General features: G+C 46.2%; 2 protein-coding genes across 2 annotated transcripts in view; one reads left to right on the forward strand and one right to left on the reverse strand.

Annotated features, from left to right (window-relative positions):
• The window catches only part of LOC121542095 (pecanex-like protein 3), a 30,022-nt gene extending 23,689 nt beyond the window's left edge, over window positions 1-6,333 (forward strand). Inside the window, exons 32-34 of the mRNA XM_041851551.2 lie at window positions 2,907-3,082; window positions 3,253-3,653; window positions 4,339-6,333. Of these exons, the coding sequence (XP_041707485.2) occupies window positions 2,907-3,082; window positions 3,253-3,653; window positions 4,339-4,479 (718 nt within the window). The 3' untranslated portion in view covers window positions 4,480-6,333. The remainder of the gene's footprint in view (window positions 1-2,906; window positions 3,083-3,252; window positions 3,654-4,338) is intronic.
• A 2,035-nt stretch (window positions 6,334-8,368) lies between these two features.
• Window positions 8,369-11,315, reverse strand: zgc:165604 (uncharacterized protein LOC792578 homolog). The gene is given in 6 exon segments (XM_045207944.1): window positions 8,369-8,393; window positions 8,395-8,554; window positions 8,748-8,867; window positions 9,394-9,551; window positions 9,746-9,942; window positions 10,197-11,315. Coding segments are annotated over 6 exon segments (1,779 nt in total).
• Window positions 11,316-12,669: the final 1,354 nt, after the last annotated feature.

The following is a 12,669-nucleotide window of genomic DNA, read 5'->3' on the forward strand; positions in this document are numbered from 1 at the left end:
CTTCACAAGGTTTTCACACACTGTTGCTGGTATTTTGGCCCATTCCTCCATGCAGATCTCCTCTAGAGCAGTGATGTTTTGGGGCTGCCGCTGGGCAACACGGACTTTCATCTCCCTCCAAAGATTTTCTATGGGGTTGAGATCTGGAGACTGGCTAGGCCACTCCAGGACCTTGAAATGCTTCTTACGAAGCCACTCCTTCGTTGCCCGGGCGGTGTGTTTGGGATCACTGTCATGCTGAAAGACCCAGCCACGTTTCATCTTCAATGCCCTTGCTGATGGAAGGAGGTTTTCACTCAAAATCTCATGATGCATGGCCCCATTCATTCTTTCCTTTACACGGATCAGTCGTCCTGGTCCCTTTGCAGAAAAACAGCCCCAAAGCATGATGTTTCCACCCCCATGCTTCACAGTAGGTATGGTGTTCTTTGGATGCAACTCAGCATTCTTTGTCCTCCAAATACGACGAGTTGAGTTTTTACCAAAAAGTTCTATTTTGGTTTCATCTGACAATATGACATTCTCCCAATCCTCTTCTGGATCATCCAAATGCACTCTAGCAAACTTCAGACGGGCCTGGACATGTACTGGCTTAAGCAGGGGGACACGTCTGGCACTGCAGGATTTGAGTCCCTGGCGGCGTAGTGTGTTACTGATGGTAGGCTTTGTTACTTTGGTCCCAGCTCTCTGCAGGTCATTCACTAGGTCCCCCGTGTGGTTCTGGGATTTTTGCTCACCGTTCTTGTGATCATTTTGACCCCACGGGGTGAGATCTTGCGTGGAGCCCCAGATCGAGGGAGATTATCAGTGGTCTTGTATGTCTTCCATTTCCTAATAATTGCTTCCACAGTTGATTTCTTCAAACCAAGCTGCTTACCTATTGCAGATTCAGTCTTCCCAGCCTGGTGCAGGTCTACAATTTTGTTTCTGGTGTCCTTTGACAGCTCTTTGGTCTTGGCCATAGTGGAGTTTGGAGTGTGATTGTTTGAGGTTGTGGACAGGTGTCTTTTATACTGATAACAAGTTCAAACAGGTGCCATTAATACAGGTAACGAGTGGAGGACAGAGGAGCCTCTTAAAGAAGAAGTTACAGGTCTGTGAGAGCCAGAAATCTTGCTTGTTTGTAGGTGACCAAATACTTATTTTCCACCATAATTTGCAAATAAATTCATTAAAAATCCTACAATGTGATTTTCTGGATTTTATTTTCTCAATTTGTCTGTCATAGTTGACGTGTACCTACGATGAAAATTACAGGCCTCTCTCATCTTTTTAAGTGGGAGAACTTTCACAATTGGTGGCTGACTAAATACTTTTTTCCCCCACTGTATACACACACACACATATACACATACACACACACACACACACACACACACACACACACACACACACACACACACACACACACACACACACACATATACACACACACAGTCAGGTATTCCTGCAAACTGCACATACGCCATGCACTGCTCTCTCTCTCACTCACTCACTCACACACATACAGTGCATTAGGAAAGTATTCAGACCCCTTGACTTTTTCCAAATTTTGTTACGTTACAGCCTTATTCTAAAATGGATTAAATACATTTCCCCCTCATCAATCTACACACAATACCCCATAATGACAAAACGAAAACAGGTTTTTAGAAATGTCTGCAAATGTATTACAAATAAAAAACTAAAATACATGATTTACATAAGTATTCAGACCCTTTGCTATGAGTCTAGAAATTGAGCTCAGGTGCATCCTGTTTCCATTTATCATCCTTGAGATGTTTCTACAACTTGATTGGAGTCCACCTGTGGTAAATTCAATTGATTGGGCATGATTTGGAAAGGCATACACCTGTCTATATAAGGTCCCACAGTTGACAGTGCATCTCAGAGTAAAAATCAAGCCATGAGGTCGAAGGAATTGTCCGTAAAGCTCCGAGACAGGATTGTGACGAGGCACAGATCTGGGGAAGGGTACCAAAACATTTCTGCAGCATTGAAGGTCCCCAAGAACACAGTGGGTCGCCATCATTCTTAAATGGAAGAAGTTTGGAACCATCAAGACTCTTCCTAGAGCTGGCCGACTGGCCAAACTTAGCAATCGAGGGAGAAGGGCCTTGGTCAATGAGGTGACCAAGAACCCGATGGTCACTCTGACAGAGCATGGTGGTGGCAGCATCATGCTGTGGGTATGTTTTTCAGCGGCAGGGACTGGGAGGCTAGTCAGGATTGAGAGAAAGATGAACGGAGCAAAGTACAGAGAGATCCTTGATGAAAACCTGCTCAGGGCCTCAGACTGGGGTGAAGGTTCACCTTCCAACAGGACAAAGACCCTAAGCACACAGCCAAGATGACACAGGAGTGGCTTCGGGACAAGTCTCTGAATGTCCTTGAGTGGCCCAGCCAGAGCCCGGACTTGAACCTAATCGAACATCTCTGGAGAGACCTGAAAATAGCTGTGCAGTGACACTCCCCATCCAACCTGACAGAGTTTGAGAGTATCTGCAGAGAAGAATGGGAGAATGTCTCCAAATACAGGTGTGCCAAGCTTGTAGCGTCATACCCAAGAAGACTCAAGGATGTAATCGCTGCCAAAGGGGTTCAACAAAGTACTGAGTAAAGGGTCTGAAAACGTATGTAAATGTAATATTTAAGTTGTGTATGTGTATATATATATATATTTGCAACATTTAAAAAACCTGTTTTTGCTTTGTCATTATGGGGTATTGTGTGTAGATTGATGAGGAAAAAAACAACTATTTAATCCATTTTAGAATAAGGCTGTAACGTAACAAAATGTGGAAAAAGTCAAGGGATCTGAATACATTCTGAATGCACCGTACATGCGCAGCCACACACTCACCGTGTGTGATAAGACTGTTCAAATACCTGTGTCTCTCCTGCAGGTTACAGAAGGGTTGTGGAGCTGGGTGTAACAGTGGGGGTAACATCGAGGACTCTGACTGCGGCGGCGGTTCCACCTCCATCTCCAACAACCCATCCGCTCACACCACCCAGAGCACCCCGGCCTCCAGCCTGCCCCTTCCACAGCCCCACTTCACCTCCATCCACCCCCCCATGGGTGAGCCCAGGACCCTACCGCTCAACTACAACCTCTAATGATGTCTGCTGTTCAGCTGCAGCTAGCTATTATAACATCAATACTGTCAGTATGCTGATAACACAGCAATGTTTGTATAATGATTATATTTTGTAATGAAGTGAATTAAATAACTCTCCTTGTCTCCGTAGGAACTGACAACCCTGTGGGCCCGACCCCCACATGGCCCCACCACCCTCAGCCCCTCCCCTTGGCTCTGCTCAGCCAGTCAGAGGGCAGGATGGACGCTGGGCTAGTCACCTCCCTCCACCGGACCTCGTCCATCCAGGGTCTCCTGGGACAGCACCTGTCCAGCTCCCAGCTGTCCTTCAGCAGCTCTGTGGTCATGCCTCCCCTGCCCAGCCCAGGCAGCTTCCTGGACGGAGGGCACAGAGGGTCCGGGCGGGCAGGACTGGGACATGGCCTGGGGCAGGGCAGCGGGCTGCCCTACGAGGGCCTCTACGGGAAGTGGAGCCTGTCAGGCAGGAAGGGCTTCAACGGGCCAACCGCAACTGAGAGCGACGGTGGAGCTTCTCAGTTCATACGGACACAGGTGAGGATGGTGAAACAACGTAACATGTTGTGTGAAGGTAGAACAGACACTGAGTGTACAAAACATGACCAGTTGAATCCAGGTGAAAGCTATGACCCTAATTGATGTCACTTGTTAAATCCACTTCAATCAGTGTAGATGAAGGGGAGGAGACAGGATAAAGAAGGATTTCTAAGCCTTGAGACAATTTAAGACATGGATTACAAAATATTTAAGTGCCTTTGAAAGGGGTATGGTAGTAGGTGCCAAGCGCACCGGTTTGTGTCAAGAACTGCAACGCTGCTGGGTTTTTCACGCTCAACACTTTCCCATGTGTATCAAGAATGGTCCACCACCCAAAGGACATCCAGCCAACTTGACACAACTGTGGGAAGCATTGGAGTCAACATTGGCCAGCATCCCTGGGAAATGTTTTCAACACCTTAGGAAGGTGTCCTTAATGTTTTGTACACTCAGTATATAGTGTGTGTTGGAAGGTAGAACATATAGTCTGTGTTGGAAGGTGCAGCATGCTGTCAACAGCGTGACAACAGTCTTTTTGAACACCAGGAGAATAATGTAGCTACAATACATGCCCTCTTACACCAGGATGTTATGGCTTTGAGATTAACTTAATGATGGTCCTATGTTGCGATGGAAACTCAAGAGGTTTCATTAGTTGAGGATATTTACATCTGTGTTTCAGTCTACTCCTCCTGCACTGCCACCTAGGGCCAGCCCAACACAGGACCCCCTGGGGGTCACCCAGTCCACTGAGACCACGCCCCCCAGCCCTGCCCCCAGGGAGGAGTCCACCGAGCTGCCTTTACTTGAGCACCTGGGCTGAGTCTACCCTGGAGAACCCATGAGAACCCCTGAAGCCAAAGCACAGCTCCACCGTGGCCAGTTCTAGAGTGGGCCTGACCGGCTCAGACCGGACCGATTCCAGCTTCCCAGAGTCATTCGAATGCTCTTCTCTCTCTCTCTCTCTCAATGAGACTGGACTCTGAGGTCTGTTACATCTCTGATGGCAAATCACAACATCTCAACATGTTTTTTGTTTAGTGACATTTTTTCAAGCCTTTGCAATGCTGGATGGATCTTGAGGTCTAAATACGTTCCTCTTCTCCTCAGTGAACCACCACAAGGATGTATGTCAAAACAAAGTGTACGCACCCAGCCCGCATCCCTAACCCATCCCACCATCTCCCCTCCTAGGACTTGAAACAGGAGCTCTAATTGATAGGCCCTCATGAGTTTCTGTAACAATGGTAACCCTAGCAGGCCAAAAAGCCAGTGCAATTGTAAGGGAGGTTTTTCCTTATGTAATGTTTAGTTGTTTTTTATTAGTTAGTTTAGTTCATTTGTCCTCTCCTTCACCTGAGACCCACCAGCAACAGCATAATGACTCAGAAAAGGGAACTCCAATATCCTTGTTGCTGTATGTACAGGTGAAGCCAGATTTACTAACATAACATGCCTTGTTCTTTACACCCACTGCCCATCCCTGCTGCTCCAACCTGCTGCTCCAACCTGCTGCTCCAACCTGCTGCTCCAACCTGCTGCTCCAACCTGCTGCACGTTCACTGTGGGGATATCCACTCTGAAACTGCAAGGGTCACATCAAATGACTTGAACATCTATACCATATGACAGGGGTCGGATACAGGCGGAATGATAAAAAAAAAAATATATATATATATATATCGTTTTTGGTCAAAAGACTGTAAAATCACCAGGAATTCAGCAAAAAATAATAATAATCTCTTCCCAAGAGACGTTATCGTGTCTGAATGTAATTTTGAATGAAAGTTATGAAATTATTATTTTCAAATACAATCTCTTTTTGGGCTTAGTTTTGGTCAATTTGCAGTGTACAGATTATTATAATTATTTTCCGCCACCCCTGAACCATTCTCTCCGACAATCAGCCCATGGCTGAATCTAGTTGCCTACCCCTGCCATATGCCAGTCAATATCAACTACCCACCTCCCTAGCATACCACACACATTCCAAAACTAATCCACACCCCTCCACGTAAAAACATCCTCATGCTCATTTGGATATTTATTAGAGGCTCTTGACCGCATCAACAATCTCAAGTGTTCTGTCAAAGAGCTTGTTTCAGGGATAAGACTCCCGCCTACCCCCACCTTTCCCAACATTTGGTGCTTTTTCCCAGTCAGGCCTGGATGCAAGTTCTGAATTTGGGGAGGTCTAGGGAGATGTGGTGACTCTGGACAGAGCTGATGGACCAGGACAGAGAGAAGGAAAGAGGAGAGGAGATGCTCACTAGGCAGGGACATTGTTCAGACCACAGAATTCTAAACTGGGAATGTTCTTTCTAAAGCCTTTATGGTTTTTGTGTCCTATTGTTGGGGTGAGTGGAATGTCTTTTTACTTTACTTGAAGAGTCACAACCTCCTCAGTGGCTAACCACTCCCTCCCTGACCTGATCCAATCAGCTGTGGACTCTATGCAGTGGGAGGGGCTCAGACAGCTCTGTGTGTGGAATAGCCACCAGCAAGAGGCCCTTCTGCTTTCCTTGGCTCCAGGCAGCTCCTGTACAGCTCCTCTTACTACTCAACTGCAGCACCTCCTGCTACTACTACTATACCTACAGTTGCTGTTTGTGCTACACTTACCTCCAGCGTTTTAGTTGGAAACCAAGTTAAATAAATACTGAAAACAAATATGGCATATTTATTTAGATTTCTTGATAACGTCTGGAAGACTGTTAAAAGGGTTTGTCTATTTGACATGCTGATGTGATATAGAAATGTGGAGATTGGACTCTATCCAGAGCACATATCAGACAAGCTGGCTGTCCAACTCTGTTCTGTCCCGAGAGCTATAGGGTCTTACAGCACTACAGTAATCAACGTGTCTGTCCCCTGGCCAGTTGTGACAAGTCTTCTATATCAATGGTAGAACTATCTGGAATAACCTTGTGCAATGGTGTAAATCTGGTCCTAGATGACTGCCATGTATGCTCACTTTCGCCCCTAACCATCTTACTTCTCACCTTTTAGTTAAAAGACTGAACTGTCCTACTAAACTTTCCCTAGAAATCTGTCCTTACAGGGTGAATGACAGGTGTTCTCAGGGTCTCCCATTGGGAAATAATGGAAATTCTCTGCCATTTGCTAATCTTACTGTGTCTATAAGGGGACAGACACAAAAGGGGAGCGTTCTCAAGCGCTAGGTTAGATGGTATCTAGAAAAATTAGACTATGGGTAATTATGCAGTAGCAAAGTTACTTTAGTCTGGATATTGGAAGTCTGAGCCTCATGGTTGAACTCATGGGTCACTACTCAAAGTACCAGTCAAGCAGTGGAGGCTGGTGGGAGGAGCTATAGGAGGACTGGCTCGTTGTAATTGCTGGAATGATGGACGGAGTCAAACGTGGATTCCATGGGTTTGATACCGTTCCATTTATTCCATTCCAGCCATTACAATGAGCCTGTCCTCCTATAGCTCCTCCCACCAGCCTCCTCTGCAGTTAAGGTGATTCCCCCACCACAGAAACAGCAGTGGGTTTGAAGTGGCTTACTGTAGGTGCAATCTTCTTTAATTCTGCTTGAGCTAAAGCGCTCTTAATTTTCCTAAAACCATTCAGGCTTAGGATGGTTTGGTTACATCTTGAAACATCTTGAGGACTTGGAACAAGCACTGTGCTAATGGAGATCTAGTCTCTTTGTTTGTCAGATCATTGGATCTAACTCCATGGTTGTCATGGATATTGTTGAGGAGGAGCTGGCACCTTCCAGATGTTAACATGTGTCCTCCCTAGCAGCGCCATTCTGATCAGGGCCCTTTTCTGTTTCTCTTTTCTCAGTGTAATATCCAAAGCAACAGGGAGTACTTTTCTTACTGGGAGAAAGGAAAGCACAAGTTACTGGACAGACCTGGGTGTCAATACTAAAAGGGATTTCTTAATCTCTGCCATTTATGTACAGCATGTTTTGTATATAAATATATATTTAAAAAAATATATAAATATATTTTATTATTAGTGGATTTCTGGTTATTTTTCATGGAAGGCACTATGTTGAGTCTTAGGGGAGGTTCTCTCTTATGTTTACCCCTCAGAAGAGAGATCTGGCTCCTGAGGGGAAGGGTACTCTTCACATTGAATCATGCAGTTTGGGAAGAATCCATTAATACTTATTTTGCACAAATGTTGTATACTAATACACCATCCCACATGTTTTTTTACTGTTATTATTTTAGTCATTTGGAGGGATGTTTTATTTAAACTATCAGTCGGCATTCAAAGTTCTGTACAGTTTTTTTAAAATGTGATTTTCCCCCCCTATTTAAATTAAAGCTTTTTGTGTAATCGTTTGCAAATTAAATGCTGTGAGTGCTTTCATTTACCTTTCTGAGCCTTTGTCAGGCAATGTTATCATAGTTTGAATATTCATTCCGAACTTAGCATAGAACCGGTCTTGAACGGAAACCCAAACACATTTGATTCCAGTCAGACATTGAACATTTATTTCAAAAGGATGTATTAAACAAATTGTACAGTTATCAGGTATTCTATGCGGGAACTATTTCAATAGCTTCTATGATATTGCCTGCCGCAAAAAAATGGAGTGAAGTGGGAGCCAATGTCTACCTGCAGGTAACCAATGGAATGCTTGTTCATTCTTAATACTTTATAAAACAAATGTTCAGTTCAATTAGTTTTTGTACAATGTCAATGTTTATCTTCCTTAGATTGAGGGATCAAACAAAGGAGCGTTTGATAAGAGTACCTTATCTCGTTATAACACTCTTCTTTCCCCTCGCGCCACTTCCTCTCCTGGCCAGAGCGGTGGAGCCCCAGCAGCAGGTCCAGCAGGGCCAGCAGCACCAGGACCATGGACAGGGTCAACAACACCCCCCGGAGAATCCCGGGGGAACTGTCTGGAGCTGCAGCGAGAGCACAGTGAGTGAGCGGTACTCAGACTCCAAACACACAGCACACCCAACGCAGTAGTTAGAGTAGCTCTGACGGGTTTAATGAACATAGCAATACCCTTATGAATGTGTATGATTCGATAAGTAGTTGGTAGATAAGAGTGAAGGAGAACTGAAGAGCATGTGGTCCATGCAGGGACTCAGCTGTATATGGACAGGTTGACTTAACAGTTCTAGGTGCCCAGGAGGTTGGTGACAGAGCAGCGGTACAGACCAGAGTTCCAGGAAGAGATGTTGACTATCTGGACAGAGCCTCATAGGTCCCCTGTCATAGAGAACAACAGAGGTTACAGGATACAAACATCGGTTTGCATTTACGACCGTACAATACTGTTTTGATTCCTAAAATAGAATTAAACACGTGACATCACAATAGTGTGAGTGACACAAACTGTATGTTTCTGATTGCTGTGCTGTAGCTAAAATTACACTTGGACTAACTTGTCCACCAGCCGTCTCTCTCTATGCAGTAGCAGTTGAGCCTGGGAATGAGGTTCCCATTAGACAGGCTGTACTGCACCTGCAGCATGTTGTTGATGTCTCTGGGGCTCTACAAGAACAGGAAGGCCCACACACTGAATATGCTCCCAATTTCCACCTTTTATTGACAACGATTCGATCCAGACCTGAAGAAGATCCTTGTGGTTTCGAAACCTTGTCAATAAAGGTGGTAATTAGGAGCATATCCAGTGTGCTGGCCTTTCTGTTCTTATCAAGGATATTTCATTAGCCCAGCACTTACGTTTTTTAAGGAAGTGCGTATAACCACATTTAACCATTGCAGCTCTTACCGTCCATGTTGATGGGTAGTGAGATTTCCTCTGGTTCCAATTTATCCCACCGCATCTCGGGGGTGGGGACCCCCTCTGCCACCATGCAGTAGAGGGCTACACTCCCCCCAATATCAGTGACCCCATCCCACAGGCACAGGGGCAGCGAGGGGGGTGCTGAAAGAACCAAGCATAATAACTTACTTTCACCAACTGCATATAGTGTAACTCAGAACTTTGAGGCATTGAACACAGGCTGACTTAACGACTGTTAAACATATCAGATAGAGAATGAGATATTGTTATAGTTGAGAAGTACATTCAGGGAGCAATACGACACAGGTATAGTTATTAGTATGTGAACCACCTATCCAGGATGTTGAGGGCCAGTTCCCCTATACCAGGGTCTCCAGTCTCTGGTGGGTTGCTCACCATGCAGCGATAGGTGCCAGCGTCTGATATGCGTGTGTTGTTGAGGATGATGTCAGCACTCCAGGGGATGCCTGGGAAACCCACCCTGCCTCTCAGGGAGGGGTTCTCAATCACCTGGCCGTGGTCAAACACTATCACCTGAGAGGTAGGACAGACATAGCAGCACCTTTCTGACACGTCAAGCAGCATATTATAACTTTATCAGCATACAGTGCATTTGGAAAGTATTCAGACCCCTTGACTTTTTCCACATTTTGTTACATTACAGCCTTATTCTAAAATTGATTAAATTGTTGTTGCAAATTTATAAAAAAAAAAAAAAAACTGAAACGTAACATTTACATAAGTATTCAGATCCTTTAGCATAGCTACTGATGGGGATTCAAACTGACCTGTGTGGGGGAGTCTGGGTCAGAGAAGGGTGCGAAGGTCCAGATGATGTTGAGTCTGGACAGGGGACTCATGGTGAAGAAGGAGCAGGGCAGGGTCACCGAGTCTCCGTGAACCACCTCCAGACTGGTGTCTCTCAGGGTCACTGAGTCTCCGTGAATCACCTCCAGACTGGTGTCTCTCAGGGTCACCGAGTCTCCGTGAACCACCTCCAGACTGGTGTCTCTCAGGGTCACCGAGTCTCCGTGAATCACCTCCAGACTGGTGTCTCTCAGGGTCACCGAGTCTCCGTGAATCACCTCCAGACTGGTGTCTCTCAGGGTCACCGAGTCTCCGTGAACCACCTCCAGACTGGTGTCTCTCAGGGTCACCGAGTCTCCGTGAACCACCTCCAGACTGGTGTCTCTCAGGGTCACCGAGTCTCCGTGAATCACCTCCAGACTGGTGTCTCTCAGGGTCACCGAGTCTCCGTGAATCACCTCCAGACTGGTGTCTCTCAGGGTCACCGAGTCTCCGTGAACCACCTCCAGACTGGTGTCTCTCAGGGTCACCGAGTCTCCGTGAACCACCTCCAGACTGGTGTCTCTCAGGGTCACCGAGTCTCCGTGAATCACCTCCAGACTGGTGTCTCTCAGGGTCACCGAGTCTCCGTGAACCACCTCCAGACTGGTGTCTCTCAGGGTCACCGAGTCTCCGTGAATCACCTCCAGACTGGTGTCTCTCAGGGTCACCGAGTCTCCGTGAATCACCTCCAGACTGGTGTCTCTCAGGGTCACCGAGTCTCCGTGAACCACCTCCAGACTGGTGTCTCTCAGGGTCACCGAGTCTCCGTGAATCACCTCCAGACTGGTGTCTCTCAGGGTCACCGAGTCTCCGTGAACCACCTCCAGACTGGTGTCTCTCAGGGTCACCGAGTCTCCGTGAATCACCTCCAGACTGGTGTCTCTCAGGGTCACCGAGTCTCCGTGAATCACCTCCAGACTGGTGTCTCTCAGGGTCACCGAGTCTCCGTGAACCACCTCCAGACTGGTGTCTCTCAGGGTCACCGAGTCTCCGTGATTCACCTCCAGACTGGTGTCTCTCAGGGTCACCCTCACTGCACCTGCACAGTGGATGAGCATAAAGCAACAACTCCTATCAGTGGGCCAATCAGGCACATTCCTTTACTCAAATTCCTGTCACATGTGAGATATCCTATGGTTAATACAAGGTAACACATTGGCATGAATGAGACACTGCAGCACTGGGTTTTGTTGTGTAGCAATTCAATAAAAACAAAAAAAACGATGACACAACAAATAACATTTCTCGTGTTTCTTTCAAAAATGCTTAAATGGTACAATTGTATGGTACCCTGACCTCGGGTCTAGCAGGCTGTCCCAGCCCGGACCTCCCTCCCCTTCTCTCACTACTGTAATCATGCACCCTCCCCTCACTGAGGCATCCCCAGGCCCTTTGTATGTGTGGGAAACTAGCGTGGATACTGGGTGCTAATTACTGTTGATAGCTTAAACCAAGCAGCCAAACACAGCTCATCACTGAGAGATGTGGGTAAAACAATAGAGCCATATTCACCATGCAGTGAAAACCCACAAATAATCCAATTTAAATATTTGGATTTGTCTTTAAAACAAACTCTGCCATATCGAATGCCTGCCATCCTCAGAATCAGGCTATAACTTATATTTCAGTTATGATTATTATATTATTATTTCATATTTATTTTCATTTTATTTTTATAACAAGGGGTTAGTGCTTGTCATTTAGATACTATTTAGTTAAACTTTTTTTTTTAAATTTATGAGCACTGTAATTTATTTTTGGGGGGCTATGTCTTTACATAATGAGAGCAGCAGAAGTCAGAAGCCAGGTGTAGGCCTCACAGCACAGCACTGCCAGGGCACAGCGGCAAAAACACAACTACAGGTGTAACTGTATCATAAGACCATGGGGGGAGCTCAGCTCACAGAAGAATACTGTGCTGAACAATACTCGGCCCTCCTTTTGTGTGACTTAGGATGGAGATGAGCGTGCATAGTGCTGAGTATCAATCTGAGCTGGCAGACATGATGGAGGAAGTAAACCGCAGACCACTGCTGCTCCCGCGCCACTGGCAAGTCTGAGTTCCGCAGTGAGTAGCAACTCTGCTGATATCCCTCCTTACCAGTATACACTATTCAGCCAGAGTGAAAGCCATCTAAAGTCAGGTGCCTACAACTGCACATTGTCAGTGCCCAGTCTCAGGAAGTGGAGATAACATCAAAGGGTAATTGTGTTGTGTGTCCTGTCTCAGGCCCGGAGGGAGGCAGAGCAGCGTTTCTCCCTAATCCTGGAGCAGGCTGGGCTGGACGAGGTTCTGCTGTGGAGCAAGGCTATGCTCCAGGAACAGGGCCAGGACTTACAGCTAGAGGAGGAGACACAGGAGGCCTGGGAGGATACTGATCACTATGAGGAACCTGACATAGCCTAGACATA

Source organism: Coregonus clupeaformis, chromosome 27 (assembly GCF_020615455.1).
Source record: "Coregonus clupeaformis isolate EN_2021a chromosome 27, ASM2061545v1, whole genome shotgun sequence".
In the NCBI taxonomy this organism is placed as follows: domain Eukaryota; kingdom Metazoa; phylum Chordata; class Actinopteri; order Salmoniformes; family Salmonidae; genus Coregonus; species Coregonus clupeaformis.